Source organism: Zootoca vivipara, chromosome 3, assembly GCF_965207765.1.
Source record: "Zootoca vivipara chromosome 3, rZooViv2.hap1.1, whole genome shotgun sequence".
In the NCBI taxonomy this organism is placed as follows: Eukaryota; Metazoa; Chordata; class Lepidosauria; order Squamata; family Lacertidae; genus Zootoca; species Zootoca vivipara.
In genome coordinates, this window is record NC_142586.1 from 98887444 (window position 1) to 98909642 (window position 22199).

A 22199-nucleotide genomic window follows, 5' to 3' on the forward strand; every position below is an offset into this window, starting at 1 on the left:
AAGCACATTCTTCCTTTCAACATATTTTGGAAGTACTGCAAGACTACCTGCTTTGGATTGGTTTTCGTTTGACCAAACTGCGGGTGGCAGTGCAAGACAGGAGTGCCTGGCGTCCTATGGTCCATGGGGCCACGAAGAGTCGGACACGACTAAACAACAACAACCAGAAAGCAGGTGTATAGAGGAACAGAGAGCCAAGGAAACACTGAGGTCTTGGTTAGGTAATATGATATTTGGGTGTGCACGGAGGAGCTAAAACTATGGTTTACAAGAAATTAGCAAGTTCATATCCGCGTAAGTGACTTTCCTGCTTGCACAAAAGTTTGAATGCTACAGAAGAGAGCGACTTTTGGTGCCATTTACCTTGAGAGGACTTCGGTGAGCTTTACGAAACCGGCGTATGCCAGCTCAAACGCCCCTCTGTGCCTTGACTTCAGGAGATGATGCTTGAAATACTCCCCAATCTCTTTCACCTAGAAAAACGGTTTGGATTTTCTTAAGAAAACCGCAAGGATTTCACACACAAGTACTTTTGACAGGCTAAGAAGAATGGTATTGCAGACAGAGCCAATGCAATTGTTTACATAGCCCCATTGAAACCTATGGTCTGTTCCCGAGTTTACGTACGTCAATCAACTGCACTGCTTCTCCTGACAGCAACTCTTAGCATTGCTTGCATGTGTTAGTCGTTAAAAGCTGCTTTTTATACTTTAGAGCAGGGGTAGGCAACCTAAGGCCCGGGGGCCAGATGCGGCCCAATCGCCTTCTCAATCCGGCCCGTGGACGGTCCGGGAATCTGTTTTTACATGAGTAGAATGTGTCCTTTTATTTAAATGCATCTCTGGGGCATAGGAATTCGTTCATGTTTCCTCCCCCCCAAATATAGTCTGGCCCACCACATGGTCTGAGGGACGGTGGACCGGCCCACGGCTGAAAAAGGTTGCTGACCCCTGCTTTAGAGGGCTGGTTAGCCCATGTAATCTTTCCCCAGTGTGTAAACAAAAGGATGGCCTGCCGTAAGTCAGGGGTGGGAAACCATTTCGATGGTGGAGGCACACTGTTGATGACTCTGCACTCCCTGGGTCTTATAAGAGGTCCAAGCACAGCTCTCAGCCAGATGAAAACATCTGCTGGAGACAACGTGCAAATAAAAATATTAGCATTACTTCCCTGCACATAGGATAGCCAAAAAGCAAGGGATGCACTAAGCAGTTGGTCACCAGTACCCTTTCAAGTACAGCTGGCTGAAGTTTAAAACAATGGCAATGCCTTTGCAGGAGCAGGATTTGACCTCCCAGTTCCCCCCCCCCACCTCCAGCCTCCTGAGAAAGGCTCACAGAAGGGGAAGAAAGCATGTTGTGTATATCAGACTGCCAAGATGGAAACTGGTCTGGTTGAAACCATATGGGAAAGGGAAAAGGTCATCAATTAAACCCAGAAATCTAATAAATCCAAAATATTTCCAAATGAAATACTTGTGGTAAGCTAATTTCTTGTAAACACTGTAGTCCGTTCTCTTGAACAGTCCCAGATGGTGTGCTAGCCTCCGTGAGGTTTTTAAAAGGGGGGGGGGTAGAAAAGCAGCCCTGAATGGGCATACGGTAATTCTGTCATCCAGCCTGTGGGGAACACGATACCCTCAATCCATCAATGTGTTTGCTGTCGAAAATTGCAGACCATAAAAGCTATACTAAAATGGCAATTTCATCGGCTCTCACCTTGCCATTTGCCAAATGAGAAACATATAAGTGGAAGTGAAGCTGAAGTCAGTTAAACAAATTCTCAATGTTTAATGGATAGATATACGACTACCCCCCCTCCGTGAAATAAATGGAAGACTCCCCAAGTATGGATGGCCTGAAGAGCAACTTCAGATTACACTTGAAAGTGCCCTTTCTAAAATGCTCATCTATGAGAACACTGTATCGTAACTGGTAATCAGTGTAAACAGTAATTAAATGTACCTAAATGGAAAATCAGTAAACAATTTGCGGTGCTAAAGCACTGTTTTATTCAAAATTGCTCCCCGTCACGAATCTCCCCTGAATATTTTTGTCTCTTAGAACAATCCTTTGAGCTACTTCTCAATGCCAAATTACAGAGAAGTGAACCAATTAAAAGAATCTGAAATTTTAAAGTAAGCACAGCTGCTGTTAACATCTAGCCAACACCTTCCCTCACCCCCACCCCCGCCCAAGTGTCTGTCCATAAAACATCAGCATTATTTGGAAAATGGCAAGACAGGTTTTTTTTAAAAAAAGATGTGATAGACAAAAGGCCAACAGTAACTTGTTCCAATAACAGGTAGGTAGCCGTGTTGGTCTGAGTAGAAGCAAAATAAAAAAATTCCTTCAGTAGCACCTTAAAGACCAACTAAGTTTATATTTTGGTATGAGCTTTCGTGTGCATGCACACTTCTTCAGATACACTAGAAACAGAAGTGTCAGACCCTATATATATACAGAGGGTGGTGGGGGTGGGTGGGAATGGGTGATGGGCTGATGGGAGTGGTAAACCTGTGGATGGCTGTTAACGGCTGCTGATGGCTGCAATTAGTCCTGGGGGGGGGGGAACAAGGGCTGAGGCGCTAAAGGAAGCTTGATCATGCTTCCGTTTCCAGTGTATCTGAAGAAGTGTGCATGCACACGAAAGCTCATACCAAAATAAAAACTTAGTTGGTCTTTAAGGTGCTACTGAAGGAATTTTTTTATTTTGTTCCAATACTTCATATACAGTTCCAAGGACAGAAGATTTCAAACCATAGAATATTAAATAGTCTTACCTGCTCTACTGTTATCAGTGCATCCGGGTAACTGGGAAGCGCCTGTAAAGGCAGAAGCTGACACAACTTGCCTAAAAGTAACGATATTTCCTTCATACTTCGCCAGCAACAAACCAGCACCATTTGAGCTGTTACGTCACATGTCTGCTGTTCTTCATCTTAAACAAATAAGTATAATGGACATATGTAGAGGCAGCTAAAGACTTCTGTTCCAGCAAGGCAACCCAGGCATTTAATTTTAGCAGGTAAAATTTTGACACACAATTTCAGTAAATACCACTGTTTTAAAATGACAGATTACATTAAAAAAAAATTCAACATTACCTGTTATTTTTTAAAGGAATATTTTTAAGAAGCCCTTTGTTCCAGTAAGCAGTGTATACATTTTGTTAAATAAAGTAAACAGGTAAGGCTGGAAACAATTCCTGCCTGAAATCCTGGATGGCCACTGCTGTCCACTTAAGGCAATACTGAGCTTGATGGACCAATGGTCTGAGTCAATTTGAGACAGCTTCCTATGTTACTAGATTCCCCAAGGCCAGAATTGATAGGAGCATGTGTTGCTGGCGTTTTATGTCTAGGTTCTAAGTCAGTACAGCGAGAGAAGTCATGAATAATAACGCCAAGGTTGCAGGTTCGATCCCCGTATGGGACAGCTGCATATTCATTCCTGCACTGCAGGGCGTTGGAATAGATGATCCTCAGGGTCCCTTCCAACACTACGATTCTATGACTCTATGGCGTAGGATCTCAGGCAATGAAAGCAGGCAACATGTCCTTGCTCTGAAGGCCTTCAGCTTCTCCTGCCAAACAGTTGATTAGGCTCCCTGACCTCACATTAGAGATCTCCTTGGCTTCCTGAAGCCAGTCCCCTCTCTGAACAGGTGATCAGCATCGTCCCAGTTTTACAGTCTGTTTAGCACCACACACAAAAAAAAACCTGGTACTAGATACAGAGGATTATCTGTTTCCTGCAACGTCCTTTTCCATGTACAGGGCAAGATCTAAAAAACCATATACACACCTGTTTTCACCCCTGATTTCCTCTCAGTGGACCAAGGCAATCAAACAATGTGAGAATAAGTTTAACATAGACAAGACACCACTGGTGTCCTCTCTCTGTGTGTGTGTTGTTTTTGGGCAGCTGAAGAGATCACTGCTACATCAGCAAAATATGTAGGTCATAATCACTTTGAGGTTTTCTATAATCGAGCAGTATATATATATATATTTTATAAATTTTATATAAAAAATATAAAAATGTATATGAGGTCTGACTTATGTAAAGTCAGACCTCACCAATGGAACGCACAAATAAGATTGGCTACAGGAGGCGTGTTGGCCCAAAGTATTAAAAATGCAGATATTCAGTTAGAAGACTTTTAAAAAGGAGGAACAATCCCTTTTTCAACCAATCCATCTATTGCTATTAAAAACTACATGCATGAAATATGAAACTGTAGGAATTAAAGGGAGGGGATACAATTTTAAAAAACTAACTTCATGTGGCATAGATGGATTTTTACCTCAACATTCCCAGCATTTTACTTGTTTTGAAATGAAGGTCCCAACGGAGGCCATTTATATGTGTGTGAAATTCAACTACCCCACCCAGTGGCTTGGATGTGAAAAGCAACTTTTAAAAGGATTTCCCAAAACAGATGAAAATAGTAGGCAGCAGAGTTAATCCAGCGGGCAAGGGTTTTTTCTAACAGAGGCCATTTATAAGCCACTTTGGTTCATAAAGAGAGAAAGGTGGGGACACTAAAAAGATGCTTAACCTCAACCACCACCATTCTCCCTTGCACGCGTACACACACATGAGTTCACCTGAAATTACCTCTAATTTCAGTGCCAATGTTTTCCACTCCCTCACTGGTACAGTCCAGCCTGCAGCGCTCTTGGAACAATTTTGTTTCGCTGAAATAATCGTTCGTATCACGTGGCTGTATCTCACGCAGAATCAACTGCAAACGCTCTGAACTGTCTACAGAGAACAGAGAAAGTTGGCTTAAAAACTAAACACTTTCCAAACAACAGTTGATTCATCAATATTTCCACAACACTGAGTGGACCTCTCTTCAGGAGATATTTTCAGTTCTATGTCCTGAACAACCAAACGGCACAGTGAAGCCCACTAATGAGAGACAATAACGGGAACTAGCAAGAAGGCTGAAGACAACTTTGGTAAAGAACAAGCTACATAAAACTACTGCACCAAGAGATGCCAGGATTTTTAGAAAGATTCAAGGATTACCCAAGTCAGTATCCATTGGAATAAGACCTTCTGGTGATGAACTCTGAACCACTGGAGAAACTACAGCAGAAAGCTCATAAGACATCAGAATAAGCTTTGCCACCACCTCTTTCCATTCAGGAATCAGGGTCAAAATACTGTAAGAAGAGAAAATCATGGAATTCAAAGTAAACATTTCATTGTGACAAAATAACAATATTAACTTTATGAGAATTTTTAATACTTCTTATTTCTTTACTATAATCATACAATCCATACTGCAGCTTAGAATAGCCTTCTGAAAATTTCTGATTGTGGGGAGGCTTCTAAGCAAGCTCTGCTGAATGCAGTTAGAAACCCCCTTCAGACTACGGGACAACCAGCCTCCTATAACCAACATGCAAAAGACTAATTGATGCATGAAGGGGTTAATACTATAAAGCAAGCTGTCCTGACAGGCTTAGAATCATAGAATCATAGAGTTGGAAGAGACCACAAGGGCCATCCAGTCCAACCCCCTGCCAAGCAGGAAACACCACCAAAGCATTCTTGACATATGCCTGTCAAGCCTCTGCTTAAAGACCTCCAAAGAAGGAGACTCCACCACACTCCTTGGTAGCAAATTCCACTGTCGAACAGCTCTTACTGTCAGGAAGTTCTTCCTAATGTTTAGGTGGAATCTTCTTTCTTGAAGTTTGAATCCATTGTTCCATGTCCGTTTCTCTGGAGCAGCAGAAAACAACCTTTCTCCCTCCTCCATATGACATCCTTTCATATATTTGAACATGGCTATCATATCACCCCTTAACCTTCTCTTCTCCAGGCTAAACATACCCAGCTCCCTAAGCCGTTCCTCATAAGGCATCGTTTCCAGGCCTTTGACCATTTTGGTTGCCCTCTTCTGGACACGTTCCAGCTTGTCAGTATCCTTCTTGAACTGTGGTGCCCAGAACTGGACACAGTACTCCAGGCTTAGCTATGTCCACTTCCCTTACCTTGGGAGGAAATGGGTGATCAAGCCTACTGTTGCTTTCCAGTCTACTAGAGAAGCACAATGCATAATAAGGAGGTCTGAGCTAGTTGCTGCAGCTCAGTCTGCATGGCTCATACAAGGCACATTTGAGGACCCTATACCAGGCACATATAGGACCCTATACCAATAATTTAGGAACTTTTGCCACTGCAACTAAGCCAAGTTTTACTGCCCGTGCAACTTTTTCTGAACGCTGTATGGTAAAGCACATAAATCTGACCTTTGGAGAGTTTGTAAGTAAACATGGTTACTTGTAGTCATTTTCTATGCTAGCAGAATAGGGAAGTTTTTGGATCCACAAGGGCATATTTTAAAGGTCTAATGGCCTATATTTCCATCATTTAATTTGCTGCATATTTTGTGATTTTATATCTCTGCAGAGGTTCTAAACTTTGAACTTGGCACCCAGGAATTCTCCTTTTTATACTGGACCTATTTCCCCCCCCCCCTTCCCACAAACCTCCACACTAAACACACAAAGATCAGAGGTTCCGCCGTTAGGGGGGTGCAGGGGGTAGGATGCTGCCATGTTCCTGTTTGCATAGAGATATCTAAGTGCCTTTAGCAGAACATGATTAGAACCCCCATTCAGCCCCAAGGTGGACCTGGCAGGTACATTGACAATAGAGGTTGGGGCTGGTGCACCCCACCTTACACTTCCTACACAAGCTATTTAATCCCTAACCTAATACAGGGGCAATATTACTCACTTTAATGGTAACTGATGCAGAGCTGCTGTTATACAATGTAGACGGCCATACATGGGAAATGAAGTAGCCGCTTGAAGTAAAGACTTGTCTGCTTGCAGTATTTCTCCTTCAAGGTTCACCATCAAGTTTTTGACAACTATATATTAGTACAAACACAGGGGGGGAGGGGAATCAAAGTGATAATCATGGTATTCTGTACAAAATCAAATTCTTTTAAAATAAACAGACAGTTGAAGAATAGATGCCATGAGAGAGCCACCTCTGAACTTAAAAGTTGGTCATGAAAACAGAAGAACAGGAAGAGGGACTGAATACACACTCACTCACACACATTCATTTTGGGGCCACAATGCAACCTTCCCCACTGGCTTCCACGAGATTTGCTCTGGAATACATGATTTTGAAGGTTTTTCCTATAGCCAACACTAAAGAGCAACATTTTGTCTCTTAGGACATAAGAGCAGGGCAGATATAATTTGAGGCAAGGAGCATGCAACTTTTGAATCACTGTGAGAATGGAATTGATTCATTAAAGATATTTTCAAAAAGGTAATGAATGTGATCAATAAGATAACAGGATAAAATGTGAAGGACCCCTGGACGGTTAAGTCCAGTCAAAGGCGACCATGGGGTGTGGCGCTCATCTCGCTTTCAGGCCGAGAGAGCTGGCATTTGTCCACAGACAGCTTTCCGGGTCATGTGGCCATCATGACTAAACCACTTCTGGCACGACGAGACACTGTGACGGAAACCAGAGCACACGGAAACACCGTTTACCTTCCTGCCGCAGCGGTACCTATTTCTCTACTTGCACTTGTGTGCTTTTGAACTGCTAGGTTGGCAGAAGCTGGGACAGAGCAACGGGATTCGAACCACCGACCTTCCAATCGGCAAGCCCAAGAGGCTCAGTGGTTTAGACCACAGCACCACCCACGTCCCTTTAACAGGGTATGACATACCATTGATACCAATTGTAGTTCTACTACGTGCCTTGAAAGACTATGTTAATATTAGACACTGAATTTAGCCAAAAATTGGATGTTTTACCTTGCACGAGCTTTCTGCTAGTGCAAAGCTAACACTGAATGCAGCCCCTGTGTATATGAACAAATTGATCCCACAAGACTAAACACCGAGTGACAAGCTTTCAACTATGGTGGGAACCATTTATCAGGTTCTGAAATCAGCCATATTAGGGCACTTCCAGTTCAAAGTATATTCCTTTCTGTTGGTTGTCATTCTCTGTCTTCTATGGTCACAACAAAAGCATTCAAAGATGTACGGGAGATTTCTTTTGGAGGCGGGTAGAGAGAGCAAAACTTCCTCTTCTGCTTAATACTGACCAGCCAAAGTGTTCACCTCCACTGGATCACTAGACTTATCCTCATCTGGCTGAAATGTGCTCAGAGGTAGATGGTTGTTTAAGCAGGTCTTCAGCAGGCCTTTCTGGTGTATTAAGAAGTTCAGCAAATAGGAAGCTGTTACACAGTCGTAAGGCTTGGTACTTGTGCTGAGATGCATTGCCACGTGAAACAACGACTCCAGTTGCTGAGGATCCTGAAGTAAAAAAGTTCAACACTTTTAAATACAACTTTGTTGAATACTGTGCTGATTTATGTTCTAATCCAGACTCCTTGTTAAAATATACTTTCTTTTGGGGGGGGGGTTGTTGTCATTATGCAGGAGGAGAAATAAATCTCCTGTAAAAAGGACTTTTCAAACTAGCCACCAGGAACCACTAAAATAGATATTGGTACCAAAATCTTCAGATACGTGGAAGGGTCTCAGGAAGAAATCCAAACTGCTGATTTGTACTAATGGTCCCAATACCTAATTCAATTGCCAACCCAGAGGCAAAAAATAAATAAATATGGCATATACAGGAGGAAGAGCAACCCCACTTTGGGGGTCCTGGCCCATCCTGTTTTAATTCTGCTTCCAATTGGTCCACCAGGAAAACTAGTTGACAAACAATGCATTAGTGAAAAGTTTGTCCCCTCCCTCATTTTCCTATATCAATTCCAATGCTACCCTAAATCCAACAGAAATGTTTCTTTTCTTTTCTTTTTAAAGGGTTGGACACTGCTAAACAAACCCATTTCTCACTGTACGCTCTGAAGTAGCCTTCAACCCAATGTTGAAGCGTTCTACAAGAAAAATGACTACAGAATAGGGAATTGTGGTGTTTTTATAAACTTTATCCATACCCGAAAATAAGGCAAGACAGGATGAAGCTTCATCAGAAGGTCAAATGCCAAGATCTTTATTTCCTCAAAAGTGCTGGCAAAGCAGTGGAGTAGAGTCTGAAGGCGAGGAAGGCTGACCTCTTGAGCTACCTGAAACAGTTCTTGGCTCTGGCCTGCTCCAAAAGAGACCCAACAAACACATGCAACGTGTTATAAGTCACAGAGGGAAAATGTTGTCTTCTGTTTCGTTACATTTAGATATTTAGCACTTGATTGCATTATTAACCATACAGTTCAACACTGACTTAATTGGAAACAGTTTAGGAGACTTTGTGGGTCAATTTACAGGACAGGCTGCATTCTTACAAAAAGACAAGACCTGGTATGGCTAAGGAAAAGGGAATGGAGGGTGGCGTAGCATGAAGGGCCTGTGCAACAGGAGGATTTAAAAATGAAGTGTGTGGCATTTCTCTTCCCTTCTGGTGAGCTCTTCCTTTGGAGCTACTTGCTGCGTAGAGAAGCCTAAAGTGATCATTGCCATCATGGTGGAAGGAGCACGGTGCCAGAAAGTTTCCTCAGGCAACAGGCCATGCAAGATGAATAAACCAGTCAAAGGAGGCAGGCTGGCATCCCACAACTTGCAGCAAACATCACCATGCAGCAACTTTCCCTGTATTGTCACCTGACTTTTTGTATTCAGGTTCACAAACATAAATATAAAATGTGTATGCGCCCCATGCAGAGAAATGCATGGTTGTTGCTTTTTTACAACCAAACATTCAGGGAAGGGCCCTGGGTTCAATGGCAGGGCACCTGCTTGGCCTGCAGAAGGGCCCAGGTTCAATCCCTGGAGTCTCCAGGTAGGTCTGGAAATGTTCCCTGCTTTAAACCCTGTAGAGCTCCTGCCAATCAGCGTAGACAATACTGAATGAGATGGACCAATGGCCTGACTCTGTGTAAGGCAGCTTTTTGTGCATGCAGAAACCAGGCCCAGATTAACCGGCTGATCGAGTGGAATTTAAATGGGAACAAAGTAAAAACACACATACACGGGTATCTACAACTTCACACTTAATGCTTGTAATTTTTTTAAAAAAATTATGAACAGCTGGTAATTTTGTTGGGGTATGGATATTCAAAATGCGGCAGGGATGCAATATTGCCGGATTCTGTACATGCTTGGCTAGTATGTATGTTATATGTTTGAGTTATTATTCAGAGAGGGGAGGAGGAACAGCTTTGCTAAGCATGGAAGAGATAACCATGTAGAGTGTATGGGCAATCTACCCAGAATATAATTGTATTTCGAGGAGATAGTGGTCTGACATGGGTACTCTTCCTGCCTCTGTTTACTTCCCCCTCTATATCTCTTGTTCAGCTCTTTGATGGCTGAGAACAGCCTTTGAAGTCCTAATCTGCGGAAGGAAGGAATAGTGCTGCATACCTTTACCTTTTCTGATGTTAGACACTGTTTGGAGAACATACAGCATGGGAAGAGGTGGCTAACTAGTAAATAATCTGTACATAGCTAGTCGGGTAAGGCACGTAGGCTAACAGGCTAGTTATCTATCAATCAGATGGTTTTTTGGGCAGAGTTCTTTGAAGCTCGTGGACGGACAGATGGCCACAGGGCCGTGCAAACGAAGGCTACCTGGGGGATCGCTTCCCCGCTTCTTGTGGGCTTCCAAGTGGCAGATTGAGGTGCCTGCTTGGTATGTATATATTGCTTGCTGTTTAGAATGAAAGATTCAATCTTCTCACTCATTTGTGCCTTGTATTGCCTCTGAATCTAGTTTTAAAAGAACCACCTTGCATTTGGCAAGACAAGGTCCAGGAAAAAAGATACTCCAATACACCAAGCTTTACCCCTTCACATCACAGACAAATAGCAAGGAGCGAATAAGCCATATGGCACTTGAACTGCGGCACTCTCCAAGTACTGGAGTACTTCTCTACTGAAATAAAATGTTATTGCTCCTACTACTGTTCCATTTTTTTGTTGAGAAAAAGCAGGTGGCAATCGAGAAGAAAAAAGCCACTGTATTCGGTTATAATATAACCTGCCTGTAGGCATTTAACAAAACCTTTCCCCACCGCATTTTCAAGACAGCTTACCTTCTGATACAGGAAATGTTTCAGCTATTAATCCCAAAACAGTCAGTGCAGTAAATCTGGTTGGATGGGACGAACCAGGAAACAGGGCTCCAAAAAGGATATCAGAGACAGAGGACATGAAATCCTAAGGATGAGAAATAGAAGCCACAAACAGATCAAACGGAAGACTGTCTTCCAGAGCTATAATTCAAACATATGCTTGACGAATTCTCATTGACTAAACAAATTTCATTAATCCTTTTACCCAACCTATGAGATAGTCCCAGTTTCTAGTCACCCTTTTCTGGCAGGGTTTTGCCAAGCCCCAAAGGGATATCCTCCTGGACAAAAAAAAAACCAAAACAAAAAACAAACCCAACCTCTATGAGCCAATATATTTTTACAATTTCTCGATCCTTTCCCACACTTCCATCCTTCCCACATTCCACACCTCTTCCTCTCCCTGTGTTCCTTACTTGTTTCTTATGATCACCTCAAAATTCAAGGAGATTCTACCCTCTCCAAATGGCCTGCACTATGTTCCATGAGGGGTCCAAAGTCTGGCTGAGTGGGAGTTGGCTGCAATGCCTAGTGGCACTTCAAGGCCAGGGAGAATCTGGAAATTCCCGACAGTACCAGATTGCCTTGCTGCCTGGATATTAGGGCATGAAAGCAGGATATTTCGGGGCAGGCCACAGATAGTGGTAGAATTGTATCGGGCAAGGCCCTAGGATCAATGATTGTGTAGCCTTATTAGCTGATAAGGGTCCTTAAGTTGCGCCCAGGCAGGGACAGAGAGAGTCAACAACAACACCGAGGGTTGAATCCAGAGAAAGAATTTAATTCTTAAATTTAAGAGACTCTTGGTGATCAGCTCACGACAAGAGTAAAGAAACACAAATTTGCAAAGATTCTTATACACTTCTTGGGCTCCTTTCCCCCTCCTCTGTAAATGTGCGCACGCAAGGGGGTCACAAGTTACAAGTCCATATAAGGATCTTCCTGTGTCCGGTTCTTCTCATAAACACAACGGGGTCACAAGTACATACAAGGAAGATCCGTATCCTGTCCTTCTCATCAACACATGCTGATTCATGCTTACCCCGGTAGCATCCTCAAGCAGCCTTGAGTGGGGGCTTGAGTTCCTATCTATCTTGCCTCTTGTGCCTGATATATGCGTCATCTCCTGGTGTAGACCTTGAGCATCTCCTGATGCTCCTTGTGCTTTCTGGCAAGGCCATCCTGTCTAGCTATTGAATGTTTTCATTACACTTTAACACAGAGACACAGAGGCACTAAAAGCATTTTAAGGAGAAAAGCATCCCAGGAATATGGGGGGGGGGGGGCTAAGCCAGAATTCATACAATGCAGGCAATCAGATCTAGCTCAATAACACAATTGGCAAACCCCTCCCTTCAATTGGAATCTACTTGGAGATCTACTGCCAATCACTGTGGTCTGAGCCAGTAAAAGGCGATTTCATATGTCTTCTTTCCCACCGTGTCTCAGACTGTCCTTTGCCACAGACGGATCACACTCTCCGCTTTTGTGGCTACCGCAATGTTTGAAAATTGCCACATAGTTCTTAAGCTCTGTGCACACGTACCTTGTACTGATGCAAAGTCTTTAATGGATCCCATGGAATCGAATGTTTGCCCAGGCCTTGCTTGGACTTCGTTTGCTGCATTCTATGAACTGTCTGGGAGCTCTCATGTACCCGGCAGAACAACTTTAGAAGAAGAAGAAAAATAAATACAGTACAATGATGCCACCCAACGAGAAACATCGAAGTGGACATCGCAACTTATTTCATGTTTTAAAAAAGCAAGGGCGAAACATAATGGGAGTTTGAGAACATTTGTCGCAAAGGTGCCCAGAACTTCTAAAGAGGCGCCTGTGGAATTTCAAGTTTATGCTTAAAAGTTACCTTTTTCAGCAGGGAACAGATTTGTTGCCTCACAGCTGGAGACTGGCTGTTCAAGTTGTAGCTAATAAAAAACTCAATCAGCTGCATCTCTTCGGCGGAAATAATTTCTGTGCTCCGGTGACTTTCGCAAAGCAAACCTAAAGCATCTATTCGCACCTTTTAAAACAACAAGGAAGTTTTTAACGAAGTTTTCCTCTGTAACATATATATGTAAAACTTAAAGAGCACACATGCACAAAACACTTAGACTTGTACCTGATCGTGTTGATGAACTAAACCTTGTTTGATACAGGTAATGGATACAAGACCACTATGCATCATGTCTATAAACTTTAAGTGCCCGTGGGCTCTTGCTGTTCTCAGGCATGCCATCAAAGCTCCGAGTGCTCCTCTGGTATAGCAAGATCCTGCACAGAGAAGTTTTAAAGGTTCAGTGTTAAATGGTTTTTGATGTTTTAGTTTGCTGGAAGCCACCCAGTCAGATGGACGGCATGTTTATTAATAATAATAAGCCTTTGTTTTCATGCTGCTACAAAAACAGCAATTTCTCACCACTTCCAGCTCCACTACTTAAGAACAACACTCTAAAAATCAAAATCTGTTAGGCATAAGAATATATTGCTAAAGGTATCCTAACCACCAGCAACTTTAAATTCCTTCTCTAAATTCTCAGTATACACATTTTACCTAGCGGTCAACCATTCAGTACAACAATAATTAAAAATTTTTTTAAAAATTGCCCTTCTATAGGAAGAAACAAAAAATTGGGTGAAAAACCAGTTTGCTTATTGTTATTAAAGTTCACTGATAAGAAGCAAGGAAAGCCGTATGTAGGAAAGGGTAAGGTGAAATTTATTTTGCTCTATTGCAAAATTATGTGAAGGCATAAAAGGTGGGTCTCTAAGCTATGTTCTTGGCCATCAAGATGGATTCTTGTCACCTGTGCTCTGAGCAATTGAGATCCTAGAATCTCTCCCACCTGTGCTCTGCAGAGAAGTTACCTGTCAAAACAAGCCAAAGAGGAGAGCAGGATTCCCCACCCACCTGCCCAGTTTAAACACACCTGGAGTACAAGGTATGAAGTCTGGTCTTACCAACATTAGATTCAGCTGATGTATGAAGAATTATAATCATGTAGTTCAAGCTTTCGGGGCTACATTTCAGCAGCTTGGGTAAGTAATAATCTGTCACGTAGGTGGCTTGCTCTGGATTCCCGTCACACAAAATTGACAGCAGGGGAGACACCCACACCTCGTGCCATTTGTCGATCAAGGTGTTCCCTTCTAGCGTGGACTCAAGGTGTCTCTTGTGGTTCACAAACATGGTTTCCAACAAATCACTTGCGTAAGGTGCAAAAGACTGATCACTCATGACGCCCAAGATCTGCGCAGGAATTGTCCTGTCCATTGCCAGAATATTTTCAATGCCCACACATTCAACAAGGCAGGCAAGTGACGAGTATTTGCCCTTAACGTGCCATTCTAAACTTAGCAAGTTGTCTGTTAATCCTGAGAAGAAAGGGTCCACTTTTACAATGGATCCTTTTGCTGAGGCCTGGTGAATTCGGAGGATATTCCTAAATATCAGTTTGGTTTGGTGTCTAACCGCATCGAGAGGGTGCTCCCAATGAGCATAGACGTAATCCAGCATTTTTCCAATCGTGCCCGAGTTTCCACTGAGGCTACACTTCAGGTTTTCCGAACTTGACTGAAGAGCATCCAACGCCGAAGCCGTCCAGATAGCTAAAATTCTGGACAAGGATGCCGCCATAACAGATTCTTTAAGCCTTCAAGAGAGAAGTGGGGTATCAGGATGGAGAAAGATTACTGTATTTTAAAAGTGGAATGCTTTTGATCCTCAAATCTTTGCCAATTTTCACAACGTTATAAAGCTCTATGTCAGGGGTGGCCAACTCTCAAGAGACTGCAATCTACTTTCAGAATTAAGAACTGGCAGTGGATTATGATTTGATGGATATGTTAATTGGCTACTTTTATTGGAAAATCAATAAAAATGACTTTAAAAAAACAAAAACAAAACGCAATGGTAAAAATGTAGTTTTTACACATGGTGAAAATGTAGTTTTACCGTGTACTCAAGGTCAGCAAAGTCAAGGCAATATCCGAGAGCAGCTTCTCCATACTCTGATCCATGCTGCCATTCTTCCACTCTAGCATAGCAAGTGCTCCGTGGCAGAGGAAAAGGAGGACCGAGTCAGAAAGCTCAGCGGTGCAAAGACTCCCACAGCTGTCCACAAACCAGTCTGGTATGTCAGAATGCTTCAGTGAGCCACAAAGCAAGTCGCTGATCTGCAAAAGGCAATACATTGTTAATTAAACCACAGGGAAGGAGAGAAAAAAACAAGACTGTGCTTTGCCAGACCCTTAGGAAACTGCAAGGAAGCACAATACTAGCTGCTAACATGTAAACAGTCTTCAGCATGGATAGCTCAGCTGGTGAGGGCCTGGTGCTGATAATGCCAAGGTTCCAAGTTCCTGCAATGCAGGGGGTTGGACTAGATGATCCTCAGGGTCCTTTCCAACTTTACGATTCTATGATTCTTTGCATGTTTTCCATCATGGCACTATTAAGCACAAGTAGTTATGCCTATCCACTATAAATTATAAATTTAATCTCTTTGTTCCCTGCTCCCATGATCAGTGCTAGGCTTGTAAAATACGCTTATCCCAAGCTTTCCATTTAGAATAGAAATATCAAATCACTCTAAAAGGGAAACGAGGCAAAAACTCAGCAGCATCTTCTAATACCTTTCTCAAGTTATTTTTTCCTTGGGATTCCCACCGCTGAACAATTCAGCAATACAGCATACAGTCGTACCTCAGATCCCGAACACCTTGGGAGTCAAACGTTTCAGCTCCCGAACGATCGAAAACCGGAAGTAAGTGTTCCAGTTTTTGAATGTTCTTTTGGAAGCCGAACATCCAATGGGGCTTCCATGGCTTCCAATTGGCTGCAGGAGCTTTCTGCAGCCAATCAGAAGCCACATTTTGGAAGTTGAACATTTCTAAAGTTGAACGTACCGGTACTTCCAGAATGGGTTCTGTTCGACTTCTGAGGTATGACTGAACTAGTACCACCACAAATTATCTGGTATTCAGAAAGCACCAGACTCAAGAAATGTTCAGAAAATTGGCAGCCTATACAAGTTTAAAGGTAAGGTAAAGGTAAAGGGACCCCTGACCATTAGGTCCAGTCGTGACCGACTCTGGGGTTGCGCGCTCATCTCGCATTATTGGCCGAGGGAGCCGGCGTATAGCTTCCAGGTCATGTGGCCAGCATGACAAAGCCGCTTCTGGCAAACCAGAGCAGCACATGGAAACGCCGTTTACCTTCCCGCTGTAGCGGTTCCTATTTATCTACTTGCATTTTGACGTGCTTTCGAACTGCTAGGTTGGCAGGAGCTGGGACCAAGCAACGGGAGCTCACCCCATCACAGGGATTCGAACCGCCGACCTTCGGATCAGCAAGCCCTAGGCTCAGTGGTTTAACCACAGCGCCACCTGGGTCCCTATACAAGTTTAACAAGGGTAAAATAAATAGTGCAATCGTATGCACACTTGAGGAAAGAGTCCAACTGACGCCAAGTGGGTTTTTACTTTGGAGAACACATGCATAGATTTCATATCCCACCAAATTCAACACGACTGATAGTTCTTAGTTCTGAGCAGACACGGTTATGATTGTGCTGTAAGGCTGCAATCTTATGCACACTTAACTGGGAGTCCGCCCCACTGAACTCTACAGGAGCTACTTCTAACTAGGAATGTGCAGGACTGCGCTCTAAGGCACTCTGCAAGGAATTTCCCTTGAACAAAGGGTTTTTATTTCTGAGTAGATACGTATAAGATTGTACTATGAAATGACTAAAAATTCTTATAATGGGGGCTAGATCAGGGGTCTCCAAACTTACCAGGCTTCAGGCCAGTGCCTGCAGCACAGATCGTGCGGCGAGCCAGAGGGCGGGTGAGTGCACGCCCATACGAGTGCGCGCACACTATTTCCGGTGCACTTCCGGGTCACAGGAGCACCAGAAATAGCTTGTGCGCATGCGTACAGGCCTCCCCCGACCCGGAAGTGCACCGGAAATGACGCTTGCGCATTCGCGCAAGCTATTCCCGGTGCTCTTGCGACCCGGAAGTGGGCAGCCGCGCCGCAGCGCGCCAGTAAGAGCAGGCGGCGGCAGCGGTGGTTGCCGCGGGCTGGATAAATGAGACCTTTGAGCCGTATCTGGCCCGCGGGCCATAGTCTGGGGATGCCTGGGCTAGATCAAGCACAAAAGATGACATATTGTGAACAACACTGAGACGGCCACTATATTTTTCATAACAGTTCTCCCTTCCAACTGTTGACTTAACACATTTTGAGTGCCATCCAATGCTGTCTGCTTGCTGACTCATCAGAAATTAGCCTGCACAATTAATCTTCTGGTTTCTCTCCCCCCCCCCCCGCAGAACCACACACATCCCTAAAATCTGCTCCAGTGCTCCAAAATAATTGGGGGGGCTACAGGGGGGAAGAGAGGAAGGACAAATCCTGTTGCATGAGAACACAAATATGTCACTCACGCTACACTGGATCTCACCCTATGATTAATTACACTTTGAAAATTAAGTAAATTGTGGGTTGTTGTTGCTTTTTTTACTTTTCCAGAGGAAACACACTTACCAAACAAGGTAGCTTTTCACTTGGTTCAAACATGGTCTTAATAAAGAGAACAACAGCCAACCCTGCTGTAGTCTGGACCGTCTGTAAGAGGTCTTCTGCAGAAAAAAAAAAATTGAAATGCATTAGTATCACAAATGACATTTAAATCCTCTTACAGATTTATTGTTTTCTAGAACTGCTAGGTATTCTTAATATATTCCATTGTTATTGCAAAAAAACAGGGGAGAACGCGCACAGCAATAAGCGCAGTGGGGAACTCCGGGAACTTACACAAGATATAATGGAAATCTAGAATATGCATCTTCCTTAGCATTTTAGCACCCACATTACAAGCCTAAACAGCAGGTACTCACAACTAAGCAGGCATCTAGTTTGCTGCTGATGTATTCGCAAGACAACAGCACAACACCTTTTATAGAAATATTTTCTATCAACTAATGATACTGGCAATTCTTACTAGGGATGCTGGCTTTGATACAAGGTAGCCCTTCCATAAACAGAAGGGTTCCTTGTATTTACATAAGGGGTTGCAATCCAGCTCATGCCCCCACTAATTGGGGTTGGTGGCAGAGGACTTCTGCTTATTTTGCTTCCTTATTGCAGCTTCAGAAAATTGATCTGAGCTATATTTCTCCATTAGGGACACAATGCAGACAGCAAAACAATGCAACTCTCTTTCCAAACCCTGCACTGTTAGAATGTTAAAAAAAAAAAAGAAATACATCAAACCACCAAGACGTTCCCTCATATTGCTCTTCCTTCAGAACGACTCTTATCTTCTTACTAAAAGGCACTGACCAATATAGTAAGAAGTGTTTTAAAAAAACACCCTTAAATATCAGCACTACTTACCATTAATTAAGAAGTGTGTAAAACGGTTCAGTAGTCCACACATACTCTGCCAAACAGGAGAATCTAACGTCTTCCAGAAATTTCCCTGAACATTTTCCTGAATTTTTTGTATCAACATCATTGAAACTTTAACACCCATCAACAAATCGTGCATCAGCCGAGTTTGAGCAATGCGATTTCCAATGAGCTGTCTTTAAATATATAAGAAAATTGAAAATGAATAGTGGTGTTAGTCACTTGAACGTGTATTATGGCAGCATCAAATTAATCCATTAACTGTGACATGAGTTTCCATCACCAACTTCAACTTCGTTGAAATAACCATGTCTTAATGTGCCATGCAAACCCCACAATCAATGAGTTGACCTTGGAAGGGATTTCCACAATGTAGGCAACACCAGGGAGAAGGAACTATGTTATGGTCTCATGCCCTGTGCTATCAACGGGGGGGGGGGGGCAAGACACATAACAGGGTCTCAGAAAATGATCAACGAAGAAAAATCAACAAAAAGAGTATGCGTGGAGAGATTATCAATACTTATACTTATCCACTTGTAGATTCCTAATTTTAAAATTGAATTTTAACATTGTATTTAATCTGTATTGATTTGTATTGATTTAATTGATTTGTTTCTTTTATGCTTGCTTTGATATTCTTGTTGTTAGCCGCCCTAAGCCCGGTCTTGACTGGGAAGGGTGGGGTATAAATAAATATTATTATTATTATTAATATAATTATAATAAGAGTTGTTGTGTGAAACCTGCTCTGCCGCATCCACAGCTGTCAGAGACGCCACACCGCTATCAGTGCCATTTTGGGGACAGATCCAAGATCCCAAAATTGGTGCTGATAACAGCAGCACTTCGCTGCCGCCGCTGCTGGAGGTGGCAGGGTACCAGGAGGGCTTCCGCTATCTGAAGCAGTGGCCTCACCCTGCCTAATGGGATAGGCAAGGTCTCCTTTCTGCACAAGCTCGGTATGTCAGGGAGTTGTTTTCTCTCTCTTCGTATTCTTCATGACTGCTATATTTCTTAGAACAGCAATCTTTTTAAAATTCAAAAGGACTTTTATGTTGATGTAGTACCTGTTTAAGGAACAAGTTGCTAACTGCTTCTGCAATTGCCACCACCAACTGTTAGGCTTAGCAGATAAGTGAGACCAAGTTATTTGTGTGAGAATAACCCGTTTGCTGTTAAAAGGCTACACCTCTCTGCAGCTTAAAAATATTCTGAGCTCTTTTTCACCATTGAGTTGGTTCTTACATTTTTATTATCACCTAGGAAAGGAACCATACTATTAGGCTGTAGAAAACCAAGCTTAAAACTAAACTCAATTCCAAATGGCTTCACTTGAGTTGCTTTCTGAACAGAGTCTAAAACATCAGACTGAATCTCAGGAATTCTCCATTCCAGGAAAACAACTCCCTCCCACCCACCCAAACTTCCATATTGGTAGCAATAAAGAATCCTAGTTGTAGGAAACCTGTTGGCAAAAATAGCCAAAGCCTACAACCGGCCCTCTGAATCTTCAGGATTAGATTGGCCACCCATCAAAAAATGACATCCTCTCTCTGCTCTTAATTTCTGCCCCTGGAATTAAAAAAGCAAGTCCTCACTTACTGGGGGAAAATTTGCTAAACAGAACTCTAAACAGCACCATTCAACAACTGTTTTTATATTCTTCTGCATTCCTCTCAGATTTCAGAATTGTTTGGATAAACTCTTAAAGAAAACCAAACAGCAATGCTTCCTCTCCACAGAGCGTGACTGAACTCCAGGAACTTATCTATGAATCACAGATTGCTGCAGCTCATCCATCTCGGGGAATTCAAAAGAAGTACAAGGGCAATATTGTTCCAAACAGACCTTGTTATGTCCCTACACAGTGTGTCTCACATTCCAAGCAGCACACATTTTACACGGAGCAGTTCTCACCTGTTTTCTTCCTCTATTTCAAGCACAGATTTCTGCAGAAATTGAAGAGCTGTGAAAATATAGTTAGAAAGCATACATAAGCCAGTCTTTGATATAAATGGGTCTCACATAAAAAGATAATGCAGCAATAGACAAATGAAATGCCAGACTACAAATGTAATAATTTTTTTCAAAATGACAAAACTGCACCTCAGTGGATACTGCGGGTTCTCTCACTTTTTTTTCACCTTTAAAGCCTGGTAGAGACTTGGGACATCTACAGAGAATAAACAGCTATATACTGGTAATAGCTGGGTATCTGAATGACTGCCAACTTCCATACAAGCCTGCCCCATTCTTAAATTCATTAGAGACACAGATTACAATGCCTCCACCTTCTGAATTTTTAAGTGGCTTCCAGGGCAAGTCCTCATTTATGGAAATCCTTTTCTGTCCAGGACCCACTCTTGTTTTTTTTTTAATGCACCAGGTTTGTAAAATAATAATAATAATAATAATAATAATAATAATAATAATAATAATAATAATTCTAGGCATTTAGGGGCACATTGGAACTCCTTGCTGCCATTATCATTACAGTCATACCACAGTTTAAGTACGCTTCAGTTTGAGTACTTTCAGTTTAAGTACTCCGCGGACCCATCTGGAACGGATTAATCCACTTTCCATTACTTTCAATGGGAAAGTTCGCTTCAGGTTAAGTACGCTTCAGGTTAAGAACGGACTTCCAGAACCAATTACACTCATACTTCGGGTTAAGTACGCTTCAGGTTGAGTACTCCATGGACCTGTCTGGAACTGATTAATCCACTTTCCATTACTTTCAATGGGAAAGTTCGCTTCAGGTTAAGTACAGACTTCCGGAACCAATTGTGTACTTAAACTGAGGTACCACTGTACTTACCTGTACATGATTTTCATGTACATTTTATGGCTGTGCTTTGCCAGGTTGCACACATTTGCTTCATGGCTACAGTTCCCGCATTAAATTTTGCGAGCCAACTTCTGAACTAAGGTCAGAAGGCATGAATAAAAATGCTTCAGAAATAAATATTGCCTGAAACAATGGTACTTACTACTTTAACTATTATTATCCTGACACTGCTATTCTTTCCCAACACTTTTACCATGCAGAAAGAGAAAGACAAGCGCCACGGTCTATGATACAAATGACATACTCCTTATATTGTATGTTGCCTAGAGGCTGTGGCATTAAGCAATTAACAAGTTTAATTACAGGCCTGGTTCACATCACATGCTTTCACTCCATTTGATGATTGTCAGCTGAATGCGGGAACTGAAAGCATTTTTTAAAAAAAAACATTGCATTTTGGGTGATATAAAGAGTGTTTCATTCGCCACCATCTCCTCTCCACTGTTGAAACATGGATTCCAATCTCCTTGGGAGCAAGGGCATGTTGCCCAGTAAAGAACCGCATGCTGGTCGTGCTATGTAACTTACAATGACCACTTGATAATGCTGTCCTTAAATGAAGAAGAGGCACATGTGAACCAGTCCCAGTGGTCTGCTGCAAGGCTGGGGGAAGATAAAACAGGGGGAAGCACACCTCGCTGGCAGGAACTCTTCCTTGCGGTCCATGAAGGCTAAAACAGGGCTGTCATCTGTGTGCTCATTAACCCATGCACAAGTTTGCCTCCGTAGATTAAAGTATTTACTGCCCTATCGAGCCCACAAAACACCAACAAGTGAAACTGTTTATTTCAATTCATGTTTAAGATAAAGGTTCCATGGCTGTT

General features: G+C 42.6%; 1 protein-coding gene across 2 annotated transcripts in view; it reads right to left on the reverse strand.

Annotated features, from left to right (window-relative positions):
- Positions 1-22199, reverse strand: part of THADA (THADA armadillo repeat containing) — a 149327-nt gene that overhangs the window by 118532 nt on the left and 8596 nt on the right. For both annotated transcript variants that reach the window (XM_035111204.3, XM_035111205.3), the window contains exons 7-22: positions 20442-20490; positions 18507-18697; positions 17655-17749; positions 15057-15277; positions 14063-14754; positions 13224-13375; positions 12969-13124; positions 12648-12770; positions 11063-11186; positions 8969-9120; positions 8105-8318; positions 6762-6897; positions 5040-5176; positions 4623-4769; positions 2783-2940; positions 364-473 (exon numbers count right to left, since the gene is read on the reverse strand). In XM_035111204.3, coding sequence (XP_034967095.3) covers positions 364-473; positions 2783-2940; positions 4623-4769; positions 5040-5176; positions 6762-6897; positions 8105-8318; positions 8969-9120; positions 11063-11186; positions 12648-12770; positions 12969-13124; positions 13224-13375; positions 14063-14754; positions 15057-15277; positions 17655-17749; positions 18507-18697; positions 20442-20490 — 2857 coding nt within the window. The remainder of the gene's footprint in view (positions 1-363; positions 474-2782; positions 2941-4622; positions 4770-5039; positions 5177-6761; positions 6898-8104; positions 8319-8968; positions 9121-11062; positions 11187-12647; positions 12771-12968; positions 13125-13223; positions 13376-14062; positions 14755-15056; positions 15278-17654; positions 17750-18506; positions 18698-20441; positions 20491-22199) is intronic.